We start from the raw sequence: 19,731 nt of genomic DNA on the forward strand, positions 1-19,731 counted from the left end.
AATAGAACGTGCTGGAGGGACAGATTCATCACCCAGAGACTCCCTATGCTGTGGAACAAAATCCCGGTACATGTGAGGCAGAGCACCTCGCTGGCCTTGTTCAAGAGGAATCTTGACCAATGGATGGGAGATCGCAGATATACCCCAGGGATTACTTCAGTGTCACTGCTTGACAGAGGCACAGCAAAATAATAGGCATAGTTTTATTCAAACTAAAGGGGTGGCGAAAGCCACATAACTATGGGCTAGGCTTATAAATGCCCTTGGGCAGATAGCCTAGTATGAACCTATGAACCTATGAGGGTAGGACTAAAAGAAAGTGCTCAGCAAAAGTATTAACTAAAGCCACAGCTTCTGGATCAGGTTTGAAAACCCGGGAAACTATGTTGATGACCCAGTGGTCGTTGGTAATGGTGGCCCAGTTGCTTGCGTGGAAGGAGAGTTTTCTTCCTAAGGGCAACAGCAGGTGGGCAGAGGGAGGGGGGGGGGGAGTGTGAAGTCATTGTGAGTTTTTCCCATAAAGGGGTGGCTTTGCACTCACTGGTTTTGAAGAGTAGGAACTCCATTACTTAGATCTCTGTATTCCCTGGGGCTGTTGTCTGGGGGGCCTGCTTCCCCTGGGTCTGAGCTGAGCTGACTTGGAGGGGGCAGGAAAGGACCAGTGCTTGAAAGGGCAAGGTCTACTGAACCTCAGTGACTGAACCAACTGTCTGCATAGATTTAGCTTTTTCTTCCATCTTTAAGAGCTCGTCTGCCTTGGTGCCAAATAAGTTCTTTGTGCAAGGGTGCATCCAGTAATTTGGATTACTGTTCCTCAAGTCAAGCATGTCTTCTAAGGACAGTACCAGTGACTGCTGCACTGCAAGATGCTTCTAGGGCATCAAAACCACTGTTTCTTAAGCCAGGCATGCCTTCCAAGGACAGAACCAGTGACTGCTGCCCAGCAAGATGCTTCTAAGGAGTCAAAACCACATTGTAACGTGTGCTTAGTTACTTGACTTGCAGAATGCATCAATTCCTGTAACTAGTTTCTGCACAAGCAAGGAAAGACATTTTGTTTGTGTAGTTCCATGGTATGTTGTTGATATTTCAGCATATGGAACTGACAATTTAATGCTCTAATAGCAAGAGTAGCAGAGGTGTATACTTTAGTCCATTTGTCTAAAGCTGAAGGGGTGGGATTCTTAGCTAAAGTTGCTTTGATTCCTTTAGGTACTTAGAGAGATGACTTCAGGGTCAGCAGTAGGATTTTGGAAAATAAATTTGTGAGAGGGTCAGGGACTCTATAGTACCTGTCAGGTTTCCTGGGAGCAGGAGGGAGGGTGTCAGGTGTCAGATTGGATTCCATAAAAAAAAAAAATCCTCCACAACATCCAGGACAGGAGGGATGGCCAGAGGTCGGTGCTGTGGAAGCTATTACCAGAGTCTCTGACTGAGGATAGTCCCGACATTCCCACTGAAAATGCTCCCTTAAAGTATGCAGGGTTTCCCCAAAGGAAAAGTCCTCGGGTGGAGAGGGTGAAGGCATGCATTCCTCTGCATCAGAATCCACATAAGCAGAGAGGGGTTTCATATCTTCATATTCAGATGCATCAGAGTCATCGAACTCCTGTTCAGATACAACTACTGGAGACAAGTCTCTTTCTTTTGGAAGGGGTAGCCTGGCTTCCTCTGATGAACATTATAAGGTCTTCTGCCATCTACAGCATTTGAGACTGAGGCAAAGAAGCAGGTGCCCGAGCTTTGGTCTGGTTTTTGGGTGTGGTTCGTACCCTGGGCCTTAGAAACACTGTAGTTTTCGAAAGAGCTGTAGACATGAAAGAAGTCGGTCTGTGTAGAGTATCGGTAGTGCAAAGCACTTCCTCAGAAGCCGGTGCCTGCTCAGCAGCTCCAGACCCATCCAAGGTAGACATCCACGGGATCCTTGGTTGAAGTCTCGTGGCATACCGGACTCCGAAAGGGTCTCTGTAGCGGCCTGCAAATCCACAGAAACTGGCATCAGGGGCTGCAAAAGCACCCCACTGAGGACCGGAGAACTGAAGTGTCGTTGGTAGTTTTGGACCTGTGCAGTCTGTCTTTATCCTTACATTTGTTTGTAAGATCTGTTGGATGGCTTACCAAAGCCAGATCGGAATTAGAAGACTGAGCGCGAAAATATCTAGCTACAATAAGGGCAGACGTATAGTTCTGGTGTTGAACAAAGCACAAAAGCAACAGCAGGGGACTTTGTGGTCTGGGCCTAAACAGGTGACTGAGGTGTATACTTTTTTTACCCCATCTGTCCAGTGCTGGGGAATCCTTGTCTGAGGGGTGGGATTCTTAGTAGAGGTAGCTCTGGTTTTCCGAGAGCAGGAGGAAGGGCATCAAGAGTTGAGCTGGATTCGAGGAAAACATCCTCCACAACATCTAGGACTGGGGAGATGGCCAAGGGTCTGTTTTGGAAGATCTAGAAATTCCAAGTCTCTTTTTTAGAGAGAGGGTAGTCCTGACTCTCTCACTGGAAACTCGCCCTTAAGGTATGCAGGGTTTCTCCAAAGGAGAAATCCTAGAGAGGCAGAAGGAATGGAATCCTCATAAGTGGATTGGGGCTGCATGTCTTCATTTTCAGATGCATCAGATTCATCTGAATCTTGTTCAGATAGAACAGGGAACAAATTTATTTTCCCTTTAGAGGGGGTAGCTTGGCCTCCCCTGATCAGCACAAGGTCTTCAGCCATTTTACACATTTGAGACTGTTGAAAGGTAGCAGACGCCTGAAAGTGGGTTGTCTGCTTCTTGGGTGTGGTTCGTACCCTGGGCCTGAGAAACTCGGTAGTTGTGAAGGCCTTCTTCTGAAGCCGGTGCCTGCTTAGCGGCTCTGGACCCATCCAAGGGTGAGACTACCTCAGGATCCTTAGTTGAAGAGTTTTACGGCATACCGGACTTCAAAAGGGTCTTGGTAGCAGTCTGCTAATCAACAGAATATGGCATCAGGGGCTGCAAAAGCACCTCAGAGTACCGGAGAACTGACGACTAGCTTAATGGAAGCGTAGTCGGTATGTTTGGACCTGTGCGGTCCATCTTTATCTTTACATTTTTTAAGCCCAAGTAATGGGAGAAACTGCAGATGGCATCCCACGCTCCCATCCCTTCTAAAGTGATATAGGATACAAGATAAAGAAATGTCAACTGGCTGTCTGACAGCTCAAAAGGCTAATTAACAGCAGGATACTAGGGCAGAACTAAAAACTGTACTAACTACACAGGCAGTCTTGCAAGACCTTATCTGAGTACTGCCTAGAGTTTTGGCCTTGATCTGTTTCTTTAAAGACAGTAGTAAGTTCACAGAAGGGCAATAAGAATGGTGCACCTCCTTCACCAGAAGCCATACAGAGAGGACAGGACAACAGGGCATCTTCACAGGGATGGGCTTGAGATAGTCTGGTACAGAATAAATTTACCACAAGCATATTTAATCTGCAGTGGTCTGAATCGGGTCTCCACTTTTTTTTTTTTGGAGGAGAAATCAGGAACCACCTAGAGTAAATCATTCCCCTTTACTTTGACAGCAGGAAACTTCCTATAACATTCGAGATGAACATTTCTTTCAACTGTTCCTTGTAGAACTATTTGGTCTGAATGAATGGGAGCAAAAGGTGAAATTAGCCCAAACATGATTTTTCCAGTGTATGCTCACAAGCTGCCTCACATGTCTGGGCTCAGTTCAAGCTACTGGAATCTAGGAAGGAACAATCACCCTTCCCAATTGGAGGGGGGGGGTGGAGTAGTCTGATCTGGGAGGAACCCCCTCTGGCTTGGCAGTGGGGTCTTGGTCTCTGTCCTTGCATAGCTGCCTACCCTGGTCTCTGCCATCACTTCAATGCCTTTTCTTGCATGAGCTGTTCAACTCGGGAATATTAATGACAATTTCTCCACTAAGCATTTGCCATTTCTATTATACTGGATATCGGAGGATAAATAACTGAATAATGCGACCCTTTCCCTCAACCTCAACTGTATGCAAATAAGAAAAGTAGTTTGTCTAGCAGCACATTCAAGACCTGTCTTGAGACTTGGTCTTCTGATGTCCTCAGGCAAGGGCCATCAGGCATGCTATCCAATTAGCATCATGCAGTAATCCTAGCAAAGATATCCCCAGTGTGCCAGCCACATTTTAATGGCACTCTAACATTTATGGAAGTATACAAGAGTTCTGAAATGTGCATGTTTACTGCTGCATCTTACCTCCTCACAAGCATTTTGAATTGGTTTTACAACACTGTTTTGGTACCAAGGCATGTGGGTTTGGTAGTTAACGCTCTGATGCCCACAGTGGCAGAAAAAACAAATGTATCCACTAACATTTGTGGTCATTTGGTAATACCAGATGGTGCCAAATTTCTCTAGTCACATCCAAGGAGATAAAAGGACGGATAAGGCACCAGATTCATATACAAGGATTAATACTTCTGTTCTGCCCGAAAGCAGTAGTCTGGCTTCCTGGATAAAACTTAATCTTAGAGTACTGCACATAGTTCTGGACTTTATTTTGAAACAATGGCAGTCCATAGGAGGTTAGGGGGTTAGGAATCACAGTAAAATAAAGCACTCAAACAAATCTTTACATGTCTACATTATTATAATGGTTAACTGCACTGGTTTTGGTCCCCTAATTCCTACACATCTAAGTAACATTTATGGGAGTCCTTCTTTATGGCTCCCCTCACCCTGTTTAAATTGCTCCTGTACTAAATTAAGGATGTTGTATGGCTGATGACAAAGGCTCAGTGTGTATCAACCAAAGGGTTACAGAACAGATTTATTTGCTCAGGTCTTGCTCCTTAGTGGTATCCAATTCAGAAGAGAGAGTTCAGGAGATTACCGCCTCTTTGGGTGGGGTATTAGTTCCAAATACAGAAGTCTAATCTTAGACCCACTGCCATATACTCAACTGAAATACAGGCACAGTCTAATACAAAAAGGGTCAAAACTAGTAACAGTCCAACATAATCACAAGACCTGCAGGATGCAGTAGTTTAACAAGTTGAGCTTTCTCTGCAAGAGGCATTTCATCACCAACATCTAAAAAAACAGTGGTTTCTAGAAATCCAAAGGCTAAAACAGCCATTTATAGGTACCTGGGAATATAGAGGTTAACTGCATACAGGCCTGGCATGGCTGATGCCTGTATAATGGCCAACGTTCAAGAGAGCATCAGCAGCAGAGCTTCAGGTCCTCAGCATCAACTGAGTCACAAAGGCCTCAAGCTGTCAACCTGTGGATGTTTCTGCTCCATGAAAAGAGTAGCAGAAATGGATGCAGTATGATATCCATTTGGAAATGGTCTGTTTGAATATAGGTTTCCCCCTCTGCCCCAGGGGTGAAGCTGACTAGCAGTTGGTCAGTCTGATAGACTGTTGTCTAGGTAGTATCCAAGCTGCCTGTGCACATCAAATGTATGGAGAATTCTTTCACCTTTATTTTGTGAGTTTCGAAAGAAGGTAGCGAGATGGATGGCCTGATTAAAAGCCACGTCAGATATCACCTTAGGCATAAAGGAGGGGTTTGTCCTAAGGGATACCCTGTCTGGATGAAAAATAATAAAAGGTTCAACGGCCATGACAGCCTGTAGTTCGGATACTCTTCTGGCTGAGGTTATGGCCAGCAGGAAGGCAGTCTTCCAAGAGAGGTGCTTTACTTCTGCTGAAGCAGTTGGTTCAAAAGGGGTCAAGGTCAATGTTAGAGGACAAAGTTCAAATCCCATGCTGGAGTGGGTAGTCTCCTAGGTCGTCTAATGTGAGATACCCAAGAATTGTTTTAACAGAGGATGGGAGAATAGAGGTTGCTCTGTTGGAGAATGAGCAGATAGCGGAGGCATGGATTTTGATAAGAGTAAGACCATCCCTTTGCATGAGCTCCACTAGGTAGTCCAGAACCAAGGTGAGAGGCATGGGGCTGTTTTCACCCTTATTTTGGCACCATGCAGTGAATCTTTTCCATTTTTGCAGAAGATTTTCTGGTACTGGGCCTTCTGGCCTCTAATTATATCCATGACCAGTTTACGCATTAATGGCCTGTCATCTGCTTCTGGGGCGGAAGCCATGCGGATAGGCTGTGTGTGTGTGTGTGTGAAGATTTGGGTGCAATACTAACTTTTTTGGGTTAGCAGCTTTTCTGTGAGGTAGGCCGATGGGTAATTCCTTGGTTAGGCTGATAAGTAAGAGGTACCAGTGCTCTCTGGGCCAGTTTGGGGCAATGTGGATAGCCCTTGGCCCTTCCTCCCTAGTACTCTGTGAATCAGTGGCAAGGGAGGGTAAGCGTACACAAATAGGTTGCCCCAGTGAAAGGAGAGAGAGTATCCAGCTTCCATGCTTGTGGATGGAATTCCCTGGAGCAGAACCTGTTCAGTTGCCTGTTTTGAACTGCAGCAAACCTAAAAACTTCTGGTAATCCCCAGAGGTGTATGATGTACAAGGTGTCCTTGTACAGCTGCCACTTGTGTGGGTTCAGGACACGCCTGCTGAGATAGTCTGTCAGGGTGTTGTGCTCCCCTAGAATGTATTGGGCTATCAGATGCAGACCCATCATTGAAGCAGTCTGCCATATAAACATAGCTAGGCGGCACAAGGGGTAGGAGTGTTCCCCCGTTTGCTGATGTATCACAACTGTGGTGTTGTCGGTCTTGATCAGGACAACTGTGGTGTTGTCGGTCTTGATCAGGAGAACTCCTAGTCTGGGGTGGTTCCTGAATGCTATTATAACTCTGTGTACTGCCAGCAATTCCTTCATGTTGATGTGGAGGGTAGAGTCTCCCTGATCCCAGTTGTCGAGTGCAAGTCTCCTAGATGAGCACCCTAGGCCATGTCTGAGGTGTCTGTGGTGATGGTCTGGCTTTGGGGAACGGTGAAGGGTAGCCCCCTGTTCTGGGTACAAGCTTCTGCCCACCATAGGAATTCCTTCATTAAGCAGGGGATCAGAAGCAGCTGGTGTTCTAGGGACTGTAGATGTTTGCTCCATAGGTTGAGATACCATTGTAGTTCTCATGTGGAGCCTGACTAGACACTAGAAGGATGCAAGAAGCCATGTATCCCAGCGCTTGCAGGAACTTCCTTGCTGTGAGATGCATCTTTCCAGCTAGTTGAGGAAAGTAGAGTGGGAGAAAGCTCTGCTTCTCTGCAGAGAACGCTCTTTGGGCAGATGTGTCCAGGAGGGCTCCTAGGAAGTTTATCTTGTAGGTTGAAAATTGGACTTTTTCCTGTTTATGGTGAATCCCATAGAGGCTAGGAAAGTTTGGACAAAAAAAAGGTCTTACAGGAGTTTTTCCTTGGTGTCTGCCTGAATGAGGCAGTCGAGATAGGGGTAAATCTGAATATTTTGCAGTCTGCAAAAAGCAATGACTGGAGCAAGGCACTTGGTGAAGAGACTGGGAGCAGTAGAAAAGCCAAAGGGCAGAGCAGAGAACTGAAAGTGCTCTGAGGCTGCTCTGAAATGTAGGAAACTCCTGCAAGATTCCCTGATGGGGATATGGAGGTAAGCGTCTGAGATCTAGGGTAACCAGTCAGGCATCTGGAACCAGCATAGGTGATAGGTTTTAAAGGGTGAGCATTTTGAATTTTGGCACTTGGGACAGACTATGTGGATACATCTAGAATAGGGCACCAGGTGCCCTCTTTTCTGGGTACCAGAAACAGCCTTGAGTAGAAATCTTTTCCGGCTTGTCCCTCTGGGACTGGTTCCACTAATCCCCGAGCACACAGTTTTTGAATTTGGCGGATGGCCTCTGCTCTTTGGTTTGCAAGCAAGTCCGAGAAAACTGCAAATCTTGGTCTTTCCTTGAAAGTGAATCTGAACACACCTTTGAAATGTTTAGAATCCACTGATCTGTTGTGATGGTTTGCCACTTGTCCAAGAATAGTGACAGCCTTCCTCCTAACCTGGTGGGAGGGCAGAGGGGAGAGGGAGTCATTGTAGGTCCTTGAAGTAAGGAGTCGATTTAGAGCTCCCTTGCCTAGGCGTGGTAGAAGGCCACTGCCTGGGCCTTTGCTGCTGTCTGGAGGGCCTATCTGCGTCCTTTCCTAAGTCTTTGACTGTCTGCATAGACTTAGCCTTGTCTTCCATTATTTTAAATGACGTCCTCTGCTTTTCGGCTGAACAGTAGTTCCTTATCCAAAAGGGGCATCCAAAAGCTTAGATTTGACCTTGTCTCAGCCATGCAGGCCTTCTGATCACTGAACCTGAAACTGCAGCTCTACTAGAGGCTTCTAGAGCATTAAATCTGCAGTGCATGGAATGTTTTGCTACATGGGAGCTGGAGTGGATCAATCTCCTAGTTCTCTGGTAGTATTACTCTCTGGTAAGGTGGAAATTTTTTGTTTTATTAATTCCAGCGTGTTGTTGAAATTTGATCATGTGAAATTGGCACTTGAGGGCTCTAATGGCTAAGGTAGCAGAAGTGTAGACCTTTTTGCCCCATCAGTCCAAGGCTCTGCTCTCCTCGTCTGAGGGAATTGGGTTTTTGAAGGAGCTGGTTATAGCCCCTTTGGGACCCTGGGTAAAGGACTTATTGGTCAGCTGCAGGGTTCTTAAACAGATACCTGTGGGAGTCGTTTACCCTGTAGTATCGGTCAGGTTTCCTGGGTGCAGGAGGTAGGGCATTAGGGATGATGCCAGACTCCAGGAAGGCATCTTCCACCATATCCAGGATGAGTGGAATGGCTAAGGGCATGTGTTGAGCTAAGTCCAGGAACGCCCTGAGCCTCTGACTGGGGGTAGTCCTGGGCCTCCCAATGGAAATGCTCCGAGTGAATTTAAGGTTTCCCTGAAAGAGTGGTCCTTGGGGGGGGGGGGGTGAAGGAATGGATTTCCTCAGCGTCTGAATGTTCAAAGGCTGTAAGGGACTGTTCAGTGCCTGAGTCTAGAAATTCAGAGACCTCAGACAGACTTTGAAAGCACTTCAGGTGAATGATCCCTCTTTCTTTTGGCTGGGTTAGCTGGAGTAGGCTGGTTACCCCCGAGGAGTGTAATTAAATCTTCAGCCATTCTGAGTAACTGTTGAGACTGGGCCAGTTGGGTGGGAGGAAACTGGCAACTGGGCACAGAGGAAGGGGCTCTTCTAGTAGTAGCCTAGCTCTTAGGCCTCAGATTTGATGGGTCTACTGGTTTTAGTTGGCGACGTGGTAGTGGGTCTAGGCCTGGCAGTCATCCAAAAAGCCTCCTCGAAAGCTGGTACCTGCAAAGCAGCTCTGGACCCAAAAGAGGTGCTGGCGACTGTCAAAGTGGCACACCAGACTCCAGAAGGGTCTCGGTAGAGGCCTGCAATGGCTCTACAGCAGTCATCAGTGGCTGTGAATGCGCCTCACTGATTTCCACTGGAAGGTAGGCTGTCTGACTTCTGATGTGTGTCTGTGGGCCTAACCTTCAGAGGTCTTTCCTAATCTTCGCTTTTTGGGAATTTTGGCAGTCGATTGATGCCATTTCGCATGAATAGGTTCACAGGTTGATACTACATGAATAGGTTCACAGGTTGATACTAGGCTATCGGCCCTAGGGCCTATACAAGCCTAGCCATAACAATTCCCAGGCTCTTTCCACACTATTTACTTCCCTGGACCCCTGTCTAGCAGGGTAAATGACGTGATCCACAGGGTGAATTTTCCTTTCTCCCATCCAATCGTCAAGGTTCCTTTTGAAGAGGGCCAAAGAGGCGCACTGCTTAACATGTATGGGCAGTGTATTCCAGAGTCTGGGGAGTCTCTGGGTCATGAACCTATCCCTCCAGCATGTTTGGTTTATTGTGATAAGGTTTCGATCCCTGGAGCGTGTGGCTCAGAGGGATTGGGATTTCTTTATGTGTGGCATGTCCAACAGCTCTGGGTTTGACATGGCCTTGTATGTTAAGCAGAGATCACCTCAGAGAAGACTATATGCGACAAAAGTATAGCTGAACTTTAAGGCGGTCAGCGTAGGGCATCTGCTTTAGACCTGTGATTCTTTTAGTGAGGTATTTCTGCGGCCTTTCCAGTTGTTGCAGATGTCTTGAGAGGTACATACCAAACGGGGCGATGTATTCTATAAAGTGTCTAATGAGGGATGAGTACACCGAGATAATGACCTCCTTTTTTTCTGGACGAAAATCCCTTAGTGATGAGGTGTGCCACATAGGATTTCCTGACTGTTGTGGTGATGTGGTTATTGAAGGTGAGACATCTGTCCACTTGTGTCCTTAAGTCTCTTATCACACTTTCGGTGTTTAGTGTACTGCCACCTATGTGGTAATTCACAGGTACATGTTTTTTCACCCAAAGGGGATTTTCTTGGCATTGAGCTTGAGCCCATGGCTCTGGCACCAAGCATCTGTTTCTGTAAGGCCCTTTTGTAAAGTATCCACATCATTTGGGGATTCAATAATGGCTCCCAGTTTCAGTCATCTGTGAACTTTGTTAGCCAGAATCCCACAGTGTTGGCCTGTACTTCAGAGAAGTAGATGCCAAACAAGAGAGGTCCCAGGACTGAACCCTGAGGTACTCCACTTGTATAGAGATGGATTTGGAGTCTGCTACTTTTACACTGTGGGTTCTGTCAGTAAGCCAGTTGGCAACCAATCGAGTGACGTAGGGATTAATGCCCAGCTTAGTAGGTCTATCTATGATTCCAGAGTGGGGGGTGGTGTGAAAGGCCTTGGCGAGGTCCAGATAGGCGGTGTGGACCACCTTACCCTCGTCCACAGCTCTTTAGACTGATTCAAAGAAGTCAATCAGGGTCAGGAGACAAGAACGGCCTTTCATGAACCCAAACTGGGTGGGGTCCAGTGCTTGAAGGTTGTCAATGTCTTTGTTTATAAGTTCCATGATAATACGTTCCATGGCCTTGCAGATCAGGCTCAGACTGATGGGGCGGTAGTCCCCGGGATCCAAGGTGGATCCCCCCTTGTGGAGTGGGATAACTAGCTGTGCATCACTCAGTGGGCACAAAGTCTGAGGTGAGGCTATGATTAAACAGGACACTTGGGTGAGGTGCCAGTTCATTTTGTAGTTCGTGTAATACACAGCCTGGGATGTCATCTGGTCCCATGGATGCTGTATTCTTTACTTTGGAGAGTGTTTACCTGTGTGGCCATTACCAGAATTTGGCAATCTTCTGGTATTGAGATGGGCTGTTTAGGGGGCGAGAGGGGGGTGCAACTGGCACTGAATTGATTTGCCAGGATATTGGCAATATCCTTGGGATCAGTATATTTAATGCCATTCTGTTGTAGCTCAGAGCAGATCTGAGCATAGTTATAGAATACCTTGTGGTTGCCCAGAATCTTTGGCAATTTGTTTTTTTCATAACTAGCTTTGAAAGATTTTATGAGGTATCTCAGCTTCTTACAGAGGCCGGTAAGGGAGTTATTTTGCATCCTGGGATTTTCCTCTTTTCTGCAACAGTTTCTTCCTTTTGTTGTAAAGTTTGTTTATGACAGGGGACCACCAGATTGGCTTTCTTTTTTTGGAAGAGAGCATCTTGGTTCTATTTGGGATGGCACGATTCATGTATGAGTGGATGTGCTCGTACAGTGCCATAGTGTAGGATTCAGCAGTCAAACTTTCAGTTCCCATCTGCATGGGTGTCATGAAGTTTGTCACGTCTGACTTGAGTAGAATGAAGTTGGCTTTGGAGAAGTTGTTTATGGAGGTTTCCTTACTGGGGGGTGGGGGTGGGATGTGGATGTTAAGGGTGATTAGCTTATGGTCAGACCTGACCGAGGGGGTGACCATAGGTGGGGAGCATAGATTTCCCAAGTTGGTAATGATCAGGTCTAGGATACTGGAGTCCCTGGTGGGACTATGAATTAGTTGATCCAAGTCATTGTAATTTATGAATTCCAAGAACTGTTGGGCAAAGGTTGGTACACAAGTAGTTTTCCCAGTTAATGGCAGAGTAGTTGAAATCACTCAGTATTAGGGTGGTTGGTTGTATCTTAATATTTTCCAGTATGTTTAGAAAGGTGTAGTGAGAATCTTGGGGCATGGTGGAAGATCTGTAGCAAGTTACAATTTGGATTGCAGTCTTACGTAGTGTTAGCTGCACCTGGAGAATTTCAGACGCATTGTGTTGGGCAACTAGCCTGGTGGTGTGAATATCCTTGGTGAATATGGACACTCCACCTTTAATAGTTCGGTCCTGGTTTGGTGGCCGAAAAGTGTGGTAGGAGTTGTAGCCTGGTATTGCAGGGGTGCTCTCTGAAGCCTTGAGCCAGGTCTCAGTTACTGCGCAGATATCCATGTTCTCCATTTTTAAGAGTGCCTCAAGAGAGTGCATTTTGAGGTTTAGACTTCTAGCATTGAGTAGCTTTACCTTCAGAATTTGCATGCTTGTACCTGTGATGTGATGGTGGTGGTTTTGTCCTTTGAACTTCACCCAAAAAAGGCACTATAGGGGTGGCAAGAGCCTTAGCCAGTAACCTGAATCCCAGGTGCGACAGCTGCAGACCATCTCTGGCAAAGCATCGTGGTCTGTCGATTATGTCGCCCCAGGCAGACAGATACTGGATCCCTTTTGAATGGCACCAGAAGCTTAGCCAATTGCTGAAGGCAATCATTTTGTCCTTATCATGCGGCATCATTCTGGGCGAAGGCAGGATGCTACTCAGGGCTAGGGTCATACCTGCCTGGGCCACATGGTCCAAGAGCTCTTCCATGTCTCTTAATGTAGTCCAGGGAGGAAAGTCTCAAGTCATTCACTCCAACATGGACAATGACAGTCATATTTGTACTTGTTGTGGAGTGACTTGAATGCATATGTTGTGGCGGATCCTGGCACCAGACAGGCAACCTCACTAATTTTCTCCTTGTTCATCCTGGTAGTGGGACATCAGTGTGCCTGACTATAGAGTCACCTATGACTAAAGTGTTAGGTATGTTCTCTTGCCTTGGGAGCTGTTGCTGGGTGGCACACTGGTGTTGTGAGTTATGTGACACTTTGGCTGTGATGGGTGCTTATTTGCATTTCAACTTCGGAGGTCCTTGTTGCTTGGGCAGGATACAGTTAAGGGCCTCCGCATATGTGGATTTAATGTTGCTATGTGAAATGCCTAGCTACAAAATCAGCTCTCCTGTGGATGGTCCTAGTGTTAAACACAGAAAAGACAACCAGGGACGCCGTTGTCTGGGCCTAGACAAGTTACGCAGAGATTATGAAAGTCTCAGTGTGGTATGCATTTTCCACAACAGAGACGGTTTACTTTTTCGGACATCTGTTAAGTGCAAGAAAAAGGATCCCCAATGAGGCACAGGTTTAGTAGTATTCTCCCTCACTCTGGCAACAGACGTCCGACACACTTGCAAAGTGCTTCTGCTTCCATGGCAAGAAAGACTGGTGCAATGGTGTCAACTGCCTCTCTTTATAGCACTGATGACCAGATGTCAGTCTCAGACAACCTGCAGCCAACACAGATGAGAAATCTTTTACTCTGGTATTCAGGCGGGCCGAAGGCAACCAAGCAGGGATAACCCACAAATAACGACTGCAACAGTGAAACACGAAGAACATCTGAACTATTTTAAATGCAAACTAGAAAAAATAACTGATGCATACTTACGGCAACAATGCCGGTTGCCTGGATAATAGAGTAAATTTCAATGACGCATGGCAGGTGCCCATCTATAAACCAGGTAGGTGGAAACATCTGTGGTAAGGTGATGTTAGCCTTGCAAAAGGGAAGGTTGCAGTTCTGAAAGTCAGGTCTGACATCACACTTAGCTAGTGATCCCTGAAAGTTAAACTACAAGAGTGACCCAAGGTAGACCAGCAATGCTGAGCTCTGCCTCCATGGAAAATGACTACCTGCCATAAATTGTCTGCTTCCATGCACATGGAATTAGTGTTGCTTAAGTGCTGAGACCGAAAGGTGGGGGGTCTCATGTTCGCTGAAATTAAGTCTCAAGCAAGTATGAAAATGCACAGGCGGGCCTCCTCTCAGGAGCACTGATAGGACTTGCCAAAGAAATGGTCTCCTGGTTCTGCAGACCCCCTCTGCTGCGTGGGTGTGGTCTTCCATTGTTACCCCCTCCTCTGCCTCTACAGGGGTTCACCACGAGTGTCCTGGAAAACGCGGAGTTTTATAGAACCACATCTTCCCTCCCCTCCGACCTTTGGGGTAAGATCTGGTAGGGGTGGAAAAGCAGACTCCGAAGGCAGACAGTCTATGTCCTGACGACTCCTGGTAAGGGTTTCCTTCCCTTTGGGTCCAAAAAGGGATGAGCAATCGAAAGGGGTGTTAAAGGACGACTTAAAGGGCTCCACAAAGGAACACAAGCGCATCCAGGAATTAAGAGCAATTCCTGTCCCTGCTGCCCTACTCGTTCCATCAGCTGCACAGGAGACCAAGCGCATGGAAGAGTTTACAAGAGAATTTAGGTAGTGAGTTGGGGAAGTTACCTTCTCAGACTCCTGCAGCTACTGAACCCTGTACAGCATCTCCTAGTTCTTTCAGGAGATCCCTTTGCAACCTTGTGAAATGAGTTAGATAGCTCAGTGATCGGAGAGCAAAAAAGTCGCGGAACTAAACATGCGCTTACCATATATGAGCATGATCCTAGAATCTTTGTTAGGAGGATGGACAGATATACAAGTTTGACATTTCCTTATTAATGGCTGCCGCCACCACCATAGCATCAACAGGCACTCCTTTGGTGAGGAAGGTCTTGTCCTGGGGGGTTATAAGTTTATTAGGCCTCCTAGGGACAGGCTCCATGGTATCGTGGGACTCCCACACCCTTCGAGAGATTAGCTCAATTAACTCAAAGGTTGGAGACCCAAGAGGTGGAGGGTTGAGACCCAAAAGCCTTCAGAAGCACTGACTCAGTAGGGTTAAGGGACTTCCAGCCACCCCTCTGCTTAAGAATTTCCAGGATATCTGTGAAGGAGATATCCTCTGAGGGGGATCGTGGGAACCATTCGGACACATCTAAGTCAGTGTCCGACGTAATGGATTCCTATGGGGTGTCCAGATGCTTCCTCTTGCAAAATCTCTTCCTGGAAACCTCTTCAGTGGGAGCTTCTGGAGAGGTCTCAGAAGAGCAGGGCTTGCCCAATGGGGCTTCCTGAGACTCAGGATCTCTACGCTTTAGATGGATATGTGATGAAGTAGATACCAGTGCTCTGGGGGGAAGGAGCTACTGGTTCTGATTGTGTGGTTGGCGGCATGGATAACACCCTCCTCACAGCAACAAAGGCGCCTCTGTCCCGACACGAAGAAATCCCCAGATCTGAAGATATGGAAGATTCCCTTGGTGCCAGAACGGAGGGTTCCAAGCCAGAGGGTGGAGCTGAACTCACCCGAGCAGAGGCTCCAAGAGGCAAAGTCAGAACTGAAAAATTGGTCCAACTATCTTCCCTGGACCAGACTGACGAATGTTGGCTCCTAGACCCCTCGGTCGGCACCACTGATGTCAGGGTTGTCGGGACAGATATGCCTGAAGAAGGCATTGGGCCTGAACTCTCCACAATCAGCTTCGAGCACTCCAGCTCCGAAACTTCGACACTGATCGGAGGAGGAACAAAAGACTGTGTGTGTGTGGGGGGGGGGGGTTGTTGGTTCTGAAGTCCCAGGGATCAGCTCCGATAAGTTTGGCAAGTGCCAGTGATCCACATCTTTATCAGAGAGTCTTGAGGACCAGGAAGAGGCTATGAAGAGGCCACTGACAAGGACTGGGGACTTTAAAGTAGGAGTTTCCAGCTCTTACAAACAACCTCCCGTTCTGAAAGCAGTGGAGCCGAGCTAGAAGTCCCAATCGGTTTTAAGGTCAACGAACCCTTTTTTGGCTCCGAACCAGAAGATGACTTAGAAGACAAAGTCTTTGAAGATTTGGATGTCTTCTCTGGTGATTTGTCCTTATCCAATGATTCCTGAAAGGAAGACTTCAGTAAATCCCTGGCTATCAGTTTACTCTTACGTTCAGGAACACAAGAGCTAAAAGAATTACATAGCACAGTTCTCCTATAGCTGAACTTCACCTAAACAATAAACACATTCTGTGTGACCATCTGTTATTGACATTTTTTGTCCACATTTAGGATATTTTTTAAATCCAGATTTATTTTTCTCTGGTTGAGACATGGCAGAAACCATCAATATCTCTACTTAAATTACTATACAATACTTTAAAGGTATTCACACTATATCCACTATTAAAGAAAACACAAAGTACTATATAATATAGCCCTAATAAAAAACAGGGCCTTAACTTCTATAATATATGCAAAAAAAAACAAAAAAAAAAAACACAGTACGAATTATAACTACTGCCCTAAAACTTGGGCATAGGCACAACTAGCCTCAACACATTCTATGGGAAGGGAGAACAATTCAAACAACCCTCTAACTTAAATGAGTTGCTACACTGAAGGTAAGAAAAAAAAAAACACCAACAACTTCCAAACGCACACTAAATTTTAAAGCTAGCTACTTATCAAGATAAGGAAAAGTTATCCAACTACAAATAACTATCAATTGAAATTCACTTTTAAAGTGAAATACTAAACTTTTACTGGCCAGAGCTGTCAAAGCACTCCAGATCTGTTGCAACAGTAAATGAGATCAGAGGGAAGCATAAGGTGAATCATGGGATAGGGAGTGGGTCTTGAGCTAGTTGAAGACCGAGCTTTTGCAGTTGGGTGAGTCTGAGCAGAGGATCAGCTCCAAACCCTTTAGTAAGAATGAATGAATAACTGCTAGTTCCATTTTTGTAAAAAAGCTTCAAACAATGAAATCAATTGCCAAGCTTACTGTAATAGCCTTATACATCCCCCCACTTATACTTGCACATGCTACCAAGTAGCTTGAAGTAAGGGGAATACTCCAAATAAATATGATTTACAAATGCACATCTCTCACTCCAGTCTAGTTGCCATGTTTTCTTATGTGAAATCAAGCAAGAAGCAGAAGGGTAACTGTCAACAGAATGAAATCTACTGCTAATTACCAGTTAAAATAATGTACTAAGCTAAATTTTGGTTATTTTCAGATTGTGTGCAATAGGTGGGTCAGCTTTTGTACAAAACAGGACAAACTTCTGCTGCAATTAAGCTTCTTTACATTAAAATGCATCTGTGGGAAGGCTTACTCACCCTCATTTGCAGTGAGGGAGATTTATAACAGCCTGAGAACACCCATACCTGCTTCTTACAGTGTATGAGATGAACTGGGCAAACATGAGTGTAGAGCTTCAGGGGGATGAAGACTATGAAGTGCTCCATGCATACATACCCTTAGATTATGTGAGAGAGCAGTTTGGCTTTTATAACCAGCCACTGCCTCACAGAATAGATGCTTCAAACTTGAGTAGAAACTTAGCAAGCAGGGTGTCCATACAGAATCTGCTGAAAACTGAGATGCTTTCTGTTTGCTTCTGTACTAAATGACAAGCATACAAATAAGCACCAAATACAGCTTTAAAAAAAAAAAGGTGTGTGTGTGTGTGTGTGTGTGGGGGGGGGGGGTGAATGTTCTATCATGGTTCTAAAGCATTCCGCGGCTCAAAGTCGCTATGGCCAAGTACTGGTTTTACTGATTTCAGCCAAACAAACTGCCTCTTCAGCCCCTCTAATCCTAGTGGTTCTTTAACTTGCTCCTTTGTATGCTTACCTTAGGCCCAGAAATGGTTACCGTATCTTCAGAGTTGTGGCAGGCAGGAACCACCCCCTCAGGACATCTTGCTTTACACTCTGCCCATGTCAGTCCTAAGAGAAAAAAAAAACAGATTTATTACACACTAGATGCCACTTTAGTCTGCCTAAAAATTCTTTAACAGACTTTGGCCATAAGAACTTTAATGCATTAATCAGACTAAATGAAACTTTGCCAGCCCCCCCCCCCCTTCCATTTCCTTGTAATGCTCTACTGTACATTCTGCCGCCTGCCTTTATCTGCTTACAGTTCCTTCAGGACACCTTACAGTATTTCAGCTGTCCTCTAAATAAATAGACTTTGCCACCCCTTTGAAGTTTCCATGAACTTTGTCTGAAGCCACATCCAAATTAACATGGCTTACTGTTGCTGCAGATAGCAAACATTCTACACCTTTATATGCTCCCAGCCAGGAAATGTTAGAGCCACGCTCCATTCACAGTGCAAGTTACAGTTGTACAGCCTAAGATAAGAAAGGGGATGTACCACACAGCCTAACAAAAATGCATTAACAGGAGATGATCAGTAGTTAACACCTTATAGGACTGGTCTTCATGTTGATGTTTAGCAATACGGCACAGTTATTAGCCTGAAAAAGATGACTACAACCAATGAGTAGCTTATGGAGCAACTCTTCATGGCAAACAGTTCATGTGGTGTTCAAGTGTCCTGCAGTTTGTCAGAAAAAACCCATGCATACATCTTTCTGCCAAAGATGGTAAACACTCACCTACCTCCATTTATAAAATTGCATTCACAGTAACCTACCAACAGCAGCCATGCCTCCTGCTGGCAATTTTGCCTCTTTGATGCAGCGCCCCCTCCAGTATGCTGCAAGAATTGCCTCCTGGTGACTAAGTGACCCATCCGCATAGCCGCAAGCCAGCTCCCCAACAGAATGTCCAACAATGCCATCAGGCTGTAGCCCCATCACCTTCAGCATATCGATCAGAGCAATCTAAACAAAATATACAAAAATCACCAAGTGATTTGATACAAGGAGTTCTCACCAACAAGAGCACTGCATTTTCAAACCAGAAAAGACTGCCACAACAGGAAATATTGCATACAAATGGGCTTCACACAACTAACAAGTTAAAATAAGCATAAATGAAACTGAGGATATATGTTAACTAGCAGTTTATGGTTCCCTTCCCCCGAGTACCCTTTTATGGCACTCTGACTACAGATTTGTTTTCAAATGGAGAAGGTGTCAATTTAAAATTTGCTACAAAACGACCCAATATCACCAAACTCCCTACCAAAAACTGAGCAAATCTCACTCCCTCTCACATCAAAGACAAATCCTGTCCCCTGTCAGGACAGGAGCTTATAGCTATACTTCAAGTGCCAGAATGTAGCACTTCAGTGGGTGGGCCAAGAGTGACAGTTGACTCTTACTAGGAGACAAGTTCAATTTCCTATCAACAGGACTGCCTGCAATGATGTGCACACTACTACAACATTACCACAAGTCATGCAAAGAAGTCATCCTCTCTTTGCTGACTTATAATCATGCTGTTCCAGTCAGGCTATACGGATAATACATGAAAACAATAGGCGCTCCCACTTAACTGGTGTCTGGTTGCTCATTTCCACTCCTTCCAGAATAGGGATGCGAATTTCCAAGCTGGATCCTCAGGAGCAAAGACATCTCTTCATTTCAAAATGTATTCACACAGGCTCCTTTCAACTTAAATATAGGCATTTATATGGACCCTGAGCAAACAAATGCTTGCTATACAACTTGCATGTAAAAATGGCTACAATTCGAATACAATGCTTGTTACATGTGTAGAATTTTCACTAACTCTGGCACAGAAGTATTACAAACTATGGTATGCTCCTGGCTAATGACATTCTAATATGAAAGATTAGAGACCAAGCTTTGTTGCGAGTTGATTGAGGGTGGTCCTTTCTGTTGCAAACAAAAAAGGAAATCTCAAAAGTGCTATTCTGAAGAGGTAAAAGCCTTGTACCCCCAAATTTCAACAAATAAGCCATAACATTGGGGAAAGGAAACCACTCCCAAAACACTGCATGGTGGTGCGGATAATGACTTTTCACTCTATCAGTGGGGCCAA

The 19,731-nt window shown here is 45.5% G+C and overlaps 1 protein-coding gene across 1 annotated transcript in view; it reads right to left on the reverse strand.

The window, feature by feature from the left end:
* FASN (fatty acid synthase) overlaps positions 1–19,731 on the reverse strand; it is a 1,281,817-nt gene that overhangs the window by 920,574 nt on the left and 341,512 nt on the right. The window contains exons 11-12 of the mRNA XM_044068230.1: positions 18,416–18,605; positions 17,606–17,700 (exon numbers count right to left, since the gene is read on the reverse strand). Coding sequence (XP_043924165.1) covers positions 17,606–17,700; positions 18,416–18,605 — 285 coding nt within the window. The remainder of the gene's footprint in view (positions 1–17,605; positions 17,701–18,415; positions 18,606–19,731) is intronic.

The sequence above is a fragment of the Protopterus annectens genome, chromosome 4.part0 (genome assembly GCF_019279795.1).
Source record: "Protopterus annectens isolate FY-2018-M chromosome 4.part0, PAN1.0, whole genome shotgun sequence".
NCBI lineage: Eukaryota > Metazoa > Chordata > Ceratodontiformes > Protopteridae > Protopterus > Protopterus annectens.